The 14,595-nt window shown below is 43.6% G+C and overlaps 2 protein-coding genes across 4 annotated transcripts in view; one reads left to right on the plus strand and one right to left on the minus strand.

Annotated features, from left to right (window-relative positions):
* The window catches only part of TMEM63C (transmembrane protein 63C), a 35,172-nt gene extending 28,337 nt beyond the window's left edge, over positions 1–6,835 (plus strand). For all 3 annotated transcript variants that reach the window (XM_075282318.1, XM_075282317.1, XM_075282319.1), the window contains 15 exons: positions 1–74; positions 1,391–1,471; positions 1,828–1,948; positions 2,414–2,547; positions 2,898–3,020; positions 3,094–3,247; positions 3,340–3,446; positions 4,624–4,710; positions 4,801–4,866; positions 5,062–5,224; positions 5,323–5,428; positions 5,528–5,695; positions 5,837–5,952; positions 6,148–6,219; positions 6,302–6,835. In XM_075282318.1, coding sequence (XP_075138419.1) covers positions 1–74; positions 1,391–1,471; positions 1,828–1,948; positions 2,414–2,547; positions 2,898–3,020; positions 3,094–3,247; positions 3,340–3,446; positions 4,624–4,710; positions 4,801–4,866; positions 5,062–5,224; positions 5,323–5,428; positions 5,528–5,695; positions 5,837–5,952; positions 6,148–6,219; positions 6,302–6,478 — 1,749 coding nt within the window. In that variant the 3' untranslated portion in view covers positions 6,479–6,835. The remainder of the gene's footprint in view (positions 75–1,390; positions 1,472–1,827; positions 1,949–2,413; positions 2,548–2,897; positions 3,021–3,093; positions 3,248–3,339; positions 3,447–4,623; positions 4,711–4,800; positions 4,867–5,061; positions 5,225–5,322; positions 5,429–5,527; positions 5,696–5,836; positions 5,953–6,147; positions 6,220–6,301) is intronic.
* A 1,141-nt stretch (positions 6,836–7,976) lies between these two features.
* Positions 7,977–14,257, minus strand: NGB (neuroglobin). The gene is made up of 4 exons (XM_075280665.1): positions 14,018–14,257; positions 10,991–11,102; positions 9,707–9,826; positions 7,977–8,336 (listed from the first exon to the last, which is right to left on the minus strand). Exons 1-4 carry the CDS (start codon positions 14,116–14,118, stop codon positions 8,190–8,192), a joined length of 480 nt encoding a protein of 159 aa, XP_075136766.1. The 5' UTR covers positions 14,119–14,257; the 3' UTR covers positions 7,977–8,189.
* Positions 14,258–14,595: the final 338 nt, after the last annotated feature.

Consider the following 14,595-nt stretch of genomic DNA (forward strand, 5'->3'; position numbering starts at 1 on the left):
GTGGCTCGTACCCTCATGGTGACACACATTCCTCAAGAGATCTCTGACCCGTCACTCATCACCAAACATTTCCAGTGAGTGTAATCCTTAAAGGGGTTTTCCAGGCTTAATAACTGATGACCTATACTTAGGCTATGTCATTAGCTGAAGATGTCCAGGACCCCTGTCTATAAAGTGTTTGAAGAGGCGGCAGTCTTTGGTTGAGCACTGTGGACCCTTCACTACTTACCATACACAGTGCTGGTGTCATTAAGTCACAAGATCTGTGAAGTGAATGCAACCAGCACATAGGGGGCGCCGCTGCCACTTCAAACAGCTGAATTCGGTTGTTGGACCCCCACTGATCTTCAATTGATCACCTATCATAAGGATAGGTCGTCAATTAAGTCCTAGAAATCCCCTTTAAATCAGCAAGTCCATGAGAACACCTTCACCTGATAGGTGTGTGGACAGGGAGAGCAGTCACAACAAGGCATGTTATGGGGTTGGAGACTTGTATATTAAGGTTGTATTGACAGGGGAGGCTTCTCTGTGAGGGTTGTAAAGCAGAGGGGAAGACGTGGCTATAGGCTACGACCCCACATTGTGGAAACACAACTTTTTTTGTTGCAGATTTTGCTGCGGTTTTTGAGCCAAAGCCAAGAATGGCTGCAAAGGGAATAGGAAATATTTAGAAAGTTCTAAGGCCCCATTCACACGGAGAACGGAACGGTGGATTTTGGCACCGAGAGTGATGCGGGGAGCCGTATCACTCTCGGGCCAAAATCCGCCTGACCCAACTGTCGCGGATTCCAACTGTCGTGGCTTCTCCCTCTGGAATAGGCTCCAATGAATGGGCCGACTACGAAGGTGGATCCCGTGACTCAACGAGCCGCAGTATCCGCCTGAAGAAAGGGCAGCTCGCTTGTTTTTTCCGCTAGCGGCAACAAGAGCACTAGTGGTCTCCATAGACCACCATTGTGAAGGGCGGATTATGACGTGGATTCCGCGCAATAATCCGCCCCCTCTGTATCCGTGTGAACTGGTTCTAAATACTTCGCCCTTCTCCTCAATCTACTCATGGCTTTTGCTGAAAAAAAGGCAGCAAAAACTGCAACAAAAAAGCGGCAAAAGTGAAGCATCCATCTGAGAGGTTTAAAGACATTAGAAGGGTTGTATAAGCAAGCAAAGCCCTATCTTAAGGGCATATGAATGAACAGTGTCCTCTGTTTTAGGAGTGCATGGACAGTGAGCCCCGCATTTGAAGGGTGAAGTCTCCATATGAGGGGTATCTGAATAAGAGAGTCCCCACCTTAAGGGGTGTATGGAAAGGGTTACTTCTAGTCTACATGTGAATTATTACCTTCTTTGTTATTGCTATGTGTCTCACACCTGCTGTTGTGTGTTTCAGCGAAGCATATCCCAGCTGCACTGTTACTGATGTCCAATTCAGCTATGATGTCCGCAGACTGATGAAGTTGGACACGGAAAGGTGAGGGGACATCTAGTTTTGCTATAGACCACATTGCTCATATGAGACACACAGTATTATGCCCCATAGTGGCCTTTGCGCAAAGTATTAGGCCCCATAGTGGCCCCTGCTCAAAGTATTATGCCCCATAGTGGCCTCTGCACACATTTTGCAGTTATGCCGGAACTGAGTTCTGGTTGAATTTAAGCACTGGATGTACAAGAAGAACATGGCGTGGTGTCACTTTTGGTGGCATGTGTGTTATGTGGAGATACATATATCATAGCCATGGAAGTTACCCAGCTGCTCCTCATCCTCTCATGCAGGATCCTCCTGTCACACCGTCAGATTAATTATCTTTTATTTTCTTCTCTTAGACGGCGGGCTATGAAAGGCCGTCTGTATTTTGCTGGAAGATCTCAGAAAGAAGGAAGAATCCTAATTAAAACTCACCCATGCGCCCGTCTTTGCCCCTGTGACTGTTGCAACTTTCAGAAGGTAAGAGAGTGTTACTACTCACATTTATGATGTTTGTCTACTGGGAATTCTCCTGCAGAAGTGAGATGTACTGTCTGCACAGAGAGGACACTCATACACTAGTTGCAGTCACATCCATTCCTATGGTTCAGGAAGGCACACTAACCCCAAGCAGTTTCTTGCTCCATATTCTGTGCTCCATTCCATACCTGGTGTCCTTCTTTCCTGTGTCCTGCTGCATACTCTGTGTCCTACATCATACTCTGGGTTCTACCATTTTGTCTCCCCTTCCTTACCCTGTCTGTATCCTATGTCATTCACTTCTGTGTCCCACCTTCTAACTTTTGTCCCACTCCATACACCATGTCCTTCTTTTCTGCATCCCATGCCGTACACCATGTCTTTCCCCTACCATGTCCTCCTTTGTAACCCTGTGTCCTGCTCCTTCTTACCATGTGTCTTTCTTTCCTGTATCCCCACAATCAGGTAGATGCGGAGCAGTATTATGCAGAGCTGGAAGAGAAACTCACAGATGAGTTCACAGCTGAGAAGAACCGCATTCCCCTGAAGAGACTGGGCACGGCATTTGTTACCTTCCTGGATGAGAGAATGACCGCAGTGTGAGTAATTCAGCCAGTTCAGTTGTTAGAGTACTGATTGCAATGTAGGGGGACACTTTTTGTGGGTGTGTGGAGGCAATGTTTACTGGTGTAGTTTACTAGATATTTGATAGGATACTTTGGGCTCTATTCAGTTTCTGGTTGGATTGCTGGTTTTCTATACCCAGCAGGTCTCTACACTCGATGTCTGCATTACATCCTACCCTACAGAGCTTGTATACTACCATAAAAAATCTAAATGAGTCATGTAACAAAGTGTGAGGGGTCCATTTTGCAAGCGCACCAAAAAGACGCAGTGAGTTTTGGCAATTGTCTAAAACCTGTGGTTAATCAGAATCTTTTCCCATTAGAATTATCCAGGACTATAGTCGGCCACGTTGTCGACGAGCCCCCCAGCAGTCCTCAGTTACCCCAATACTGCATTCTCACCAGTGGGGTGTGCGCTATGCTCCAGCACCCAATGATGTTATCTGGTGAGTGACTTTCTAATGATGTGTCTGCCCCTGTACACTACTGAGTACCTGCTGAAATTTCTGCTGGTTACAGGGAAAATTTGGCGGTGTCTGGACCCATGTGGTGGGTACGACTTGTGGCTTTGAACCTGGCTTTGTTCATCCTGCTCTTCTTCCTGACCACACCCGCAGTTGTGGTCAGCACTATGGACAGATTCAATGTAACTCACCCTGTAGAGAGCTTACAGGTGAGCAGCCTTATGCAGTTTTTGTACCCAATATTTGACCATTGTGATCCATCCACTCCTCCTTAACACACTCATCCAATGTCTACTCTTAGAACCCAGTTATCACCCAGTTTCTGCCCACACTGTTGCTGTGGATGTTTTCGGTTTGTCTGCCCTTCCTGGTGTATTATTCTGCCTTCTTGGAATGCCACTGGACCAGGTAACAGCTTGTCATCTTGCTCCTGTATTATAGGATAATTGATAATCCTGCAATTTGGAACTGATACCTTTAGAAAATGTTACAGAGTTGCAAATGTTATGTATTTTACCTGTATGCTAACAACCAGAGGTTTTCAGTCTAATGTCTGATAGCATACAGATGAGATGTATAGTAACATGTGCTACTTATTGCTGCAGTTAAAAACTGCATGCAGTTCTTCAATAAAAAAAAAACGCATTGTCTAAAGCCAACTTTAAGGCCGGTGCCCCACGAGACGTAAACGCCGGGAAAAATCGCGGCGTTGTACAGTGCAGATAAAGTGGATGGGATTCATGCGAATTCCATCCCCACTTTGCAGAAAAAATCGCAGCGCGGACACGCTGCGATTTGCAAAGCTGTTGCGGCTTTGCAAATCACAGCATGTCAATTATATCTATGGAAACGCCGGCGGCTTTCCCGTAGATATAATGTTAAGAGAAAATCTGCAGAGGAAAACTCTGTGAACTTTCTCTTAAAAGCACTGCGGAAAGAACCGCAATGTGTTCATGCTGCGGTTCTTTCCGCAGCGCTTTAGCGCTGCAATTACGGCCCATGGGGCCTTAGCCTAAAGAGGTTTTCCCACCTCGCCTGCTCATCAACTCACAGGCTGTATGCTATGTTCACTTTGTGGTTTTCTCGGTAAATTGGTGGGTGGGGTTTCACTATTATACTACATGGGGTGGGAGAGAAAAATAAACTTATATACTGCAGGACCAATAGTCCGCTTGCAATAAACTCAATTTTAGGTCTGTGTTTACATACAGAGGTAACAGACTCCCTGTCTCAGCCCTTATAAACAGCTCAGAAATAGCAGCTCGCTCTGAGCACTCAGCTTCCCCTCCCCTCCCCTCCTGAGAGCAGGGAGCTACATCACTTGTCCTGGGCGGAGAGATAAGATCATCCCAAGGTCCGTGGTTATGGAAATGCTGTGTAAACAATAAGGTGAATAATCTCAGATAATATCCAAACAAAGCAGTTTTGCTGAAGCAATGTATTTAGGAAAAGTCTTGAATCCACATAAGCAAGCAGTATAGATAGGATGCTTGAGATGGGATAACCCTTTTAAATATTTCTCCCCATCATCGTGTCTCTGTAGATGTCTGTCATTGTATCTTTCACCCCCTACATTGCTTTTCAGGTCTAATGAAAATCAGCTAACAATGCACAAGTGTTACCTGTTCCTGGTCTTCATGGTCATCATACTGCCTTCTCTAGGGCTGACCAGGTAATGTATCTTTTTGTACAGTGTCTTATGGCAGACTATACATGGGTCTTATTGAAACAGTTGTCTTACACTCACTCTTTTTTCCACCAGCTTGGATCTCTTTTTCCGGTGGCTCTTTGATATCCATTTCCTGGATTCAGCCAACCTGAAGTTTCAGTGAGTACAGAATACCTGATTGTACATATATGCAATCCTGGTATTTCCCATGATGTCTGTATAGCTGTCAGTGCCCACAACTCTCCCGATACCCACATACTGTCTATACAACTGTTAGTAATCACATTACTCTCCTGATACCCCAATATTTTCTATACAGAGCTCTCTGATCACATGGCTCGCCTCTTCTCTCAGGTGTGTATTCCTGCCAAACAATGGTGCATTCTTTGTCAACTATGTCATCACGGCCAGCCTGATAGGCACAGCAATGGAATTACTGCGCATTCCTGGCCTCACCGTATATGCAACGCGCCTGTGCTTGGCCAAATCTGTCCCTGAGCGTCTCCATGTGAAGCGGGTAATTTGTGTTTTTTTTGTTTTTTTCTGGGGTTCTGGCTGTGGTGGATGAGGGTAGTGATAGTTTGGATGTGAGAATCCTGACATTTACTATTACAGAGTCAGGCATATGAATTCCAGTTTGGCCTCGAGTATGCCTGGACCACGTGTGTCTTCTCTGTGGTGATGACATACAGCATCACATGTCCTATCATTGCTCCCTTTGGTAAGTGATTTGGGAGACTATTCCTGTTGTATGATACAGACATTCACCCATACATGTGTATATTCAACATGGTTTTTGGGGCTGCTCTATATATTGCAGGATTGCTCTATCTGCTCCTGAAACACATGACTGACCGCTATAATATCTACTACGCTTACATCCCTACCAAGCTGAGCCCCAGTTTACATGCAGCCGCTGCCAGACAGCTCCTTGCCGCCCCAATCCTCTGCATCTTCTGGCTGCTGTTCTTCTCTGTCCTGCGGCTGGGTAAGTGTAATGAAAGGTACGACCATCACCAGTCATATACTGAATCCTCATACTGTCCCCAAAGTGTGCAGCAAGGATAGCACATAGATATGTTTGGCCAGCTGTTGTGTTCTTCACCGTCCTCCTTTGTTGTTTTGGCAGGATCCACACACCCGGTCACACTCTTTACATTTGCAACTCTTCTTTGCTGTTTGCTCTTCTCCATATTTGGTCTTTGTCTCAGAAAATTGCGACCACAGAGACCATCAAGTTATCAGGCAAGAACTGGGCCCATTTGACTTGTAGTAACCTTACCAATCTACAGTGACGCATAAGATTCTGCCCCTGTGACCTGTCATAACCTGAATGATTTACCCTGGACCATTTGACTCTGCCCCTATGACTTATGACAGTCTGACTGACTGACTATATTCACTGGATTGTAATAATTGTAACACTGATGTCTCCTGTAGATGTCGGAGCAGGGTGAAGGAATTATCCAGGATACAGAAAGCAGCAGTATATCATCCACACTGCAATCCACAGTGAGTGTAACGTCCTATCAGGACCCATGTGATGTATTCATAGTCTCTTCCTTCATCAAGATCATTGCTTTCTGTCTGCCAGGTGTTTGTGGCCACTGTATTACAAGAGCATGAGCTGTCACCTCTGGCCTCCCCAGCTCACCCCTCCTATGGTGCCCTGGAGACCCGTGCAGATAGCCCATCAGAGACACCAGAAACAGAGCACGCACAGGACAGCTATGTGAAAGAGACATGCTGCACCGAGGAGCGCACTCCCTGACGCCCAATAAGGCTCTTGTGGAGGTCAGAATTGAAAATGTCATCGAGCGCCTTGGATTATTGAGTCGCTATGACATGCAGAGTGTGGAGCAGGCTGCATTGTGGCTACTGGGCTCTTCTATAATGATATCAGGCCTGGCCGGTGTAAGGTGCCATACATTGCACACCTGTGTGAGGATTCCTGCAGTAGATAACGTCACAAAGGAGGGTGGCTAATCCTTTATGCCCCTCCCATTGTCAGACACCTCTGTACAGCTGCGTTCCCTGGCTCTATTTTTGCGTTTGCATGGGGACCGCGCGTTTTGCATCTGAAAAAAAATGTTATTTAAATTATATTGCTGATTTATGCCAAATATAATTTTAAAAGAAGAGCAATCCAACATGTTCATGTGCAAATGGAAAAATCAGCGTGTGCTTAAGTGAGAAGGTTGTGCCATGGATGCATGTTTGTGTGTGTTATAAAAGCATTGTCAGGTGTGCAAGTGGGGCCTGTGTAAAGTGTGAGCATGTTGTGCCAGATGTATGGTGTGGAGTGCGCAGGTTGCATTGAAGATGGGAGAGGTAGATGTTGTGTCATGTGGCATTGTGTAAAGTTGGAGCAATTTGTCTTGTAAAGGTGGTTGGTTGTAAGTTGTAACAGAATTATGTAAACAATCTAAAAGTAAAACAGTCTTAGTTGCCCATCACAAGTGCAATCAATCACAATTCAGCTTTTATTTTTCAGGACCAGAATACAAAATGAAGGCTGTGCTGTGATTGGTTACTATGGGCAGCTAAGACCGTTTTGATTTTAGATGGCTCTACTCTACCCTATTGTGTTGTATAGATGTCTTTTAGTGTGGAGGTTGAACAGGATATCTCGGAGAGATTTGAGGGTGATGGTTTTGTAAGTCGGTGTATAAGGTTGTTTTGTAGAGAATGTTGAGTGTAAAGGTAAAGTTATGTTAGTGATGGAGCAGGCGAGGAGCTGAGCTGAGTTACCTACTTTACGTGTTGAATAAATAAGTAGGATGTTGTGTTGTACATTTCTTGGCGGAGCAAATTATGTCTAATATAAGTGTATTGAGTAAATGTGAGCATATTGTCTTGTATAAGCGTATTGGGTAAGGAGATGGAGAGGTTTGTTGGCAGTGACGGTGGAGAAGGTTTGGTTGCAATCCTGCTGTGTGTGATGGTTGTAGAGGTAATGTTATGCATGGAGTCGGAGCAGTTTGTTTCGTATAGATGCACTAGGTGCAGAAATGAAGCCGCTTGTGTTGTAGAAGTGACGTCCTGGAGCAGACTGTGTTGTAGATGTATGTTATATGATGGGTGAGGAAGTAGAGAAGGTTGTGTTGTAAAGGCATTGAGGAGGTTGTATCCTTTATTTAGGAAGGGTTTGGTGTAATTGCTGAGCTGTTGCTAACTACTTTATATCTTATAACAAAGATGATGGGTAAGTGACAAGGGGCTCAAATTTTCAACTGCTGGTGTGGGAGTGCGTGGGAATGCTTGGCACTGGCACACATAAAACAACATTGTCTTATTCCAGTTTATTACAATGAATAACTATTCGGACAAGAGAGTACAACAAATACGGAACATACATGTGATCCTGCTGCATCCCAGTCCGCAGCTTGTTTATAGCTACTATGTACACATCACATTGAAGAAGCGCATACAATGACTGTAGCGGTCAGTGCCGCAACACCCTCATCTATATACAGAGCTGCTCATTGTCCCTGTGGGTCCCTCCACCAGCCCTGGCTCATGGCGCTCACCACAATTGTGTACAGCTTGCTCCAGGCATCGCGAGTGTCTGATGTGAATGTTTCCCCTAGTCCAGACTCCAAAGCGTAGAGTAGAGACTCCCCCACCGTCTGCAAATAAATAGAGATAATGGCTGAAGCAGCAACCATAACCAACCTTCCTCTCATCACACGATGATTTGTAACATAAGTCTTTTTTACTTTAGCCTTATACCCTTCCTGACATTCTCATTAATAGTATGGAAAATGTCAGGACTTTAAATATGGCACCCTCTCAGGAGCTAAATGGGCGCCATAGCCGTGGGGTCTCCAATGTATTACACAGAATCAATACCCACCATCAGAGTTCTCTCTGATTGCGGTCATTAACTACTCAGAGGCTTTGATCAAATTTGACTGAGGCACCTGTTACCAGGGGTGCATGGGTGCTGCCATTTTCTTCTGTACCACCAGTTTCCATGAGAGATGGTAGCCTATTGAAGTCTATTAGCCTGTAATAGAAGTGAATGATTTCTCAATATACTGCAGTACATTACTACTACAATATATTGTATTGTACTGATGATCAGAAACGAAGGTCTAAAAAAATAAATAAATAAAATATATATATATATATATATATATATATAATATTTTGAAGTCACCCCCTTTCCCTAGATTGCATATACAAATAGACACAATAGGTATCCCCTGCATTCAGAAATGGCTGGATTATAAAAGATAATATTTGTTTCCATAAGGTGAATCTTATTGGTTGAATTGCAGTTTTTCACCATTTCGCTTCCTCAAAAACTGAAGAAAAAAAAACAAAACACTACACAATACCAAAAATGGTATAAATAAAAAGTACAAGTTGATCTGCAAAAAAACCCCAAAAAAACCTTGCACAGCTCTATACACAAAAAAACAAAAGTAGGTGTCACAATATGGCGACAAATAATTTTTCTATTATTTTTTTCAAAGTTTTGGATTTTTGTTAAGGTCTTAGAACAAACTATAAATTTTGTATCTCCATAATTGTATTAACCCGCACAAAATAGGTAATGTGTGATCTTGACTGCACAGTGAGCACTATGAAGACAAAACCCATAAGCAGATGGCGCAAATGTATTTTTTTTCTATTTAGACTCCATTCTATTTTTTATACAGCTTCCCAGTACATGGAATATTAGATGGTACCATTATGAAGTGCAATATGTCTCACAAAAAATAAGCCCTCAAACAGCTCTGTGAATGAAAAGACATAAAAAGTTATGGCTTTTGGAAAGTGGGGAATAAAAATAGGTAAAATGTGATTAACCGCAACATAATTTTGTTGATTTAGAGTGAAGTAACTCCATAGGGGGCGTCCTGCTGCTGGTAGGAGGTGAGGAACACATCACAGGTACATGATACCAACTGAGAAATAATTCTCTGACACATTATTATGGATGAGCTGCAGTTATAGGGTTGTCAGTGTGCCCCAACAATGAGCTCCTCACATTAAATGACTCCAGTTTGACCCCGGTGGCACGATGCTTCCTCCCCAGGCCAGTCAGATATTCCTCTAGAGAGGGAAGAGAGTCAAGGCTCTGCACCGCTGCATCAATGACGGTCATCACCTGGACAGATAGAAAGCAAAGCTAAACCTCAACATTATCACAACATCAGATGTGCAGAGTCTATACTGGTGACATATCTGCTCTGAAAAGTATGTGAAGGTGCTCAGCAGTCCGTACACAAGAGCAAACATATAGAATAGTGGTTACATTTTCCAGTAACAATCCTAACTCCTTACAGACCTGGATATATCCCCTGGTAATGCCGCTCTGCTTCAGCCACCTTTCCCTATCTCTGTGCTGTAGCTACTGGCCAGTGAAAAGTGCTGGCGATGAAGGAGGAAAATAAAAGGACAAAAACATTTATTTTTTTAACTATATTAAGTAGTAGGGCGATCACAACCCCAATCTACATCACAATTAATTAATTTTAACTCTATTAAAAGATTATTTAGGACACACTCCTTTTTATATGCCACAAAATTTTGGTTATTCACATATCAGGAATCCTGACTGTATAGTGTATAGTAAGTGCAGATCTTTTACTCAATGGCGATGACACAGGATGGCATTGATACAAAATAATTGCAACAATCGACGTGAACAAGTTTAGAATTCTTAATTGAGCCGACTTTCAATTTTGATTATTGCTCGATTAATTCCCCATCCCTGTTATTGAGTTTTAGATTATTAGTGGCAGTACTGAGTTAGGAGATTAAAAAAAAAAGAAGTTCTAAAAGTATAGGGAATTATAACATGTTCCCCCGCATTTTCTGGAGTTTTCCATGTACATTGTGATGGCAGTACATAAAGAACTTCATCTTGAGATTGAGCACTCCATCTATCAGGGTCACATCTGCATTGGAGTCTCTGTTTGTAGACCCCTTCACAGCAAAAAAAAAAAAATCACCAGAATAAAAAGTCCTGCAAGTCCAACTTTTTCATTGGGTGGTTTCAGTTTAAACCAGCGGACCCTCGATCAATGGGGTCCATTGGTCACCGTTGCTGTCTGCTGTTTTAGTGGTCCGTGTGTCTGTTTGGGTCCTACAACTGACCAAAATAACGGACACCTGGGCGCAAATTTGATCTTAATGTAAGAAAATATGTTGACTATTTTGAATTCTTTCTTGGAGATACTTGTGGGTTGGTATGGTGAAACCTTACAAATCTATAGACATTACAGGAGGAGAGGAATTTTGCTGGACCCATAGTTCTGGGATCACTCACTTTCCGAATGTGTTCTGTGAATTCAGATGAATTAAGACATTCCTGGACACTGGAGAAATTAGCAGAATTGTACTGGAAGAGGAAAACCAGATCCGGCTCCAGCTCAAAAAGCCTGAAAAACAAGGAAAGCATGAAAGGGTGCAAAGAATGTAGACCCCTGCCACCAGAGATGAGGTGATCAAAGCATGTGAACCATTCTCTCTTCTGCTCCTAGCCTAGTTAGTAAATTTATTGTCTCACATAGCATCAATTCCTCACATGCCCTGCAGATGGCACCAAACCACAAAGCATCCATCCAACTACTACAGAGTGATTGATGGTCACAATCCACAATGTCCTTGGTCACATCTAGGAAATTTCACTGTCCAGTCTCCTGTATATGACATGTTTGGAAACTTTATCAAATGGACTTCGGGTAGATTCATCCAAACGGGAAAATGGAAACTATTCAGACTGTGTTTTTTACATTTTAACTCTTTACAATTTTTGAATTCTCTACTTGCTGAAAACCTGACTTGATCATATCCAAATCTTACTGATGAACTGTTCTGTACTTCTTTGTCACAACCCTGGCTTCTGGGTTAGGGGGCGTTCACACTACTATTGGTGTCTGACAGCAGTGTACGTAGCTACTGTCCATTCAAGATTTTAGCAACGGATATTAGCTGTGTCCGTTACAATTTCCACTCATTTCAATGGGATTTTATCTGTTGTCCTTTAGTGTCTGTGTCTAAACCATGTCCTTTTTCTTCAAGTCCTACATGCAGGACTTTGCTGTCCGTTTGAAAAAACGGACAGCAAGTGTTCGTTTTTCTTTTTTTTAATATGGAGGTCTATGGGCAATTGATAGCCATCAGTTACTGTCCGTTTGTGTCCGTTATGATAGGCGTCCGTTTTTGCTTTTTTAAACGGACACCTGTGTGGACACCAATGGTAACTATATATTGCCAGTCTCTAGGAGTGAACAATGTTTCCATTTGCTGACAGAAACCAGATATCTAATAAGGTAGATGGTATCTCACATAATAGGTTTAGATACAGCAGTTCAGTAGACAGTCTCATAAGCTTAGATTTGGTTGCTCAGCAAGTTACAGGATTAGATTCAGCGCTGAGCAGGCAGGAATATACATTTTAGGATTAGATACACAACCCAGCATACAGTATAACTCAATGGTTTTATATACACTCACCGGCCACTTTATTAGGTACACCTGTCCAACTGCTCGTTAACACTTAATTTCTAATCAGCCAATCACATGGCGGCAACTCAGTGCATTTAGGCATGTGGACATGGTCAAGACAATCTCCTGCAGTTCAAACCGAGCATCAGTATGGGGAAGAAAGGTGATTTGAGTGCCTTTGAACGTGGCATGGTTGTTGGTGCCAGAAGGGCTGGTCTGAGTATTTCAGAAACTGCTGATCTACTGGGATTTTCACGCACAACCATCTCTAGGGTTTACAGAGAATGGTCCGAAAAAGAAAAAACATCCAGTGAGCGGCAGTTCTGTGGGCGGGAAATGCGTTGTTGATGCCAGAGGTCAGAGGAGAATGGCCAGACTGATTCGAGCTGATAGAAAGGCAACAGTGACTCAAATAGCCACCCGTTACAACCAAGGTAGCCAGAAGAGCATCTCTGAACGCACAGTACGTCGAACTTTGAGGCAGATGGGCTACAGCAGCAGAAGACCACACCGGGTGCCACTCCTTTCAGCTAAGAACAGGAAACTGAGGCTACAATTTGCACAAGCTCATCGAAATTGGACAATTGAAGATTGGAAAAACGTTGCCTGGTCTGATGAGTCTCGATTTCTGCTGCGACATTCGGATGGTAGGGTCAGAATTTGGCGTCAACAACATGAAAGCATGGATCCATCCTGCCTTGTATCAACGGTTCAGGCTGGTGGTGGTGGTGTCATGGTGTGGGGAATATTTTCTTGGCACTCTTTGGGCCCCTTGGTACCAATTGAGCATCGTTGCAACGCCAAAGCCTACCTGAGTATTGTTGCTGACCATGTCCATCCCTTTATGACCACAATGTACCCAACATCTGATGGCTACTTTCAGCAGGATAATGCGCCATGTCATAAAGCTGGAATCATCTCAGACTGGTTTCTTGAACATGACAATGAGTTCACTGTACTCCAATGGCCTCCACAGTCACCAGATCTCAATCCAATAGAGCATCTTTGGGATGTGGTGGAACGGGAGATTCGCATCATGGATGTGCAGCCGACAAATCTGCGGCAACTGTGTGATGCCATCATGTCAATATGGACCAAAATCTCTGAGGAATGCTTCCAGCACCTTGTTGAATCTATGCCACGAAGAATTGAGGCAGTTCTGAAGGCAAAAGTGGGTCCAACCCGTTACTAGCATGGTGTACCTAATAAAGTGGCCGGTGAGTGTATATAGAAGCTCGGTAGACAGTATCACACATGATAGGATTAGATGCTGTGGTTCAGTTGATACTATCACTCATAACAGGCTTAAATACAGCAACTTACCAGACTGTATCAAACATTAGGATTAGATACAGCAGCTCAGTAGACTGTATCAAACATTAGGATTAGATATAGCAGCTCAGTGTACAGTATCATATATTAGGAATAGATAGCTTTATAAGCACAAATTCCCTGTTCATGTAGATGCACCGCACAATCTAAAGTTCTGTAACATTGGGTAAAATGTAGTTTTGTCCCACCGATGGTATAAAACAAATCTGTAAAAAAAATTAAAGAAGGGGATAAATAAAACCTGGAGGTGGCACCGAGAAGAGAAAGTTATTTGAGGGCTTACAGTACAGAGCACAGAGCTGAATTAATACTATATAGCCAAATGCCAGTCTCATCTTACAGTATAGTCCCTTGTGCCACCTCGTCCCAATAGTAGCTAACCCTCTCACATAGTAAAAGGTGCAAAAATGAATCTGTTCCACGTGCCAACTCATACTTACAGTAAATGGCCTGGTGCCCACCAATCCAGTGCTAGCTAGTTTCTCCAGTATAGAGTCCAGTGCCAGCCTCTTACCTGGTAAAGAGCACGGTGCCATGATGTATCTGGTCTTGGGTCACTATTTGCCAAGTGTCACGGATCAACTCTTTCTGGGGTTCTGACAGATCGTTTTCCATGGTGCTTGTCTGTTGGGGATCTCCACTCTTAAGAGTCCTCCAGGGTGGCAGTGCCTATATCAGGCAAGGGTAGAGAGGGTATAAGATGGGCAGCATGGTGAATTATCTGCCTTAGTTTTGCATCTGCCAGCTCTTCCGAGGTTTCCAGCATTTAAAGCTTCACATCACTGCCCCCCTCCCACTCCCCCTCCCCACACTGCATCTAAAGCTGCACTTAAAGACACAGCATTTCCCTCAGCTTCAGCCCTGAAGACATTCCAGACCCTAGCAAGAAAATCACATCCTCCGTATTGTACACCACAATACCGAAAGCATCTCCCCAGATGTGTCGGATAGGACGTCTACAACAGATTTCAGATGAAGTGGCCCCAGCCACCATATCTGGTAGAGGGGTCAGAGTTTTCGGAGCAGGTCTTAGTGATGGATGGACAGTGAATTTTAGGGTGCACCTCATTTTAATAATACCTGGTTAGTGCT

The sequence above is a fragment of the Leptodactylus fuscus genome, chromosome 7 (genome assembly GCF_031893055.1).
Source record: "Leptodactylus fuscus isolate aLepFus1 chromosome 7, aLepFus1.hap2, whole genome shotgun sequence".
Taxonomy (NCBI): Eukaryota; Metazoa; Chordata; class Amphibia; order Anura; family Leptodactylidae; genus Leptodactylus; species Leptodactylus fuscus.

Coding starts and splice junctions, on each gene's coding strand:
- NGB (XM_075280665.1), bottom strand. CDS start 14,118: ATGGAAAACGATCTGTCAGAACCCCAGAAAGAGTTGATCCGTGACACT. Junction 9,827..10,990: donor TCACAGAACACATTCGGAAA/GTGAGTGATCCC, acceptor CTATCTGTCCAG/GTGATGACCGTCATTGATGC. Junction 8,337..9,706: donor TCAAACTGGAGTCATTTAAT/GTGAGGAGCTCA, acceptor ATTTATTTGCAG/ACGGTGGGGGAGTCTCTACT.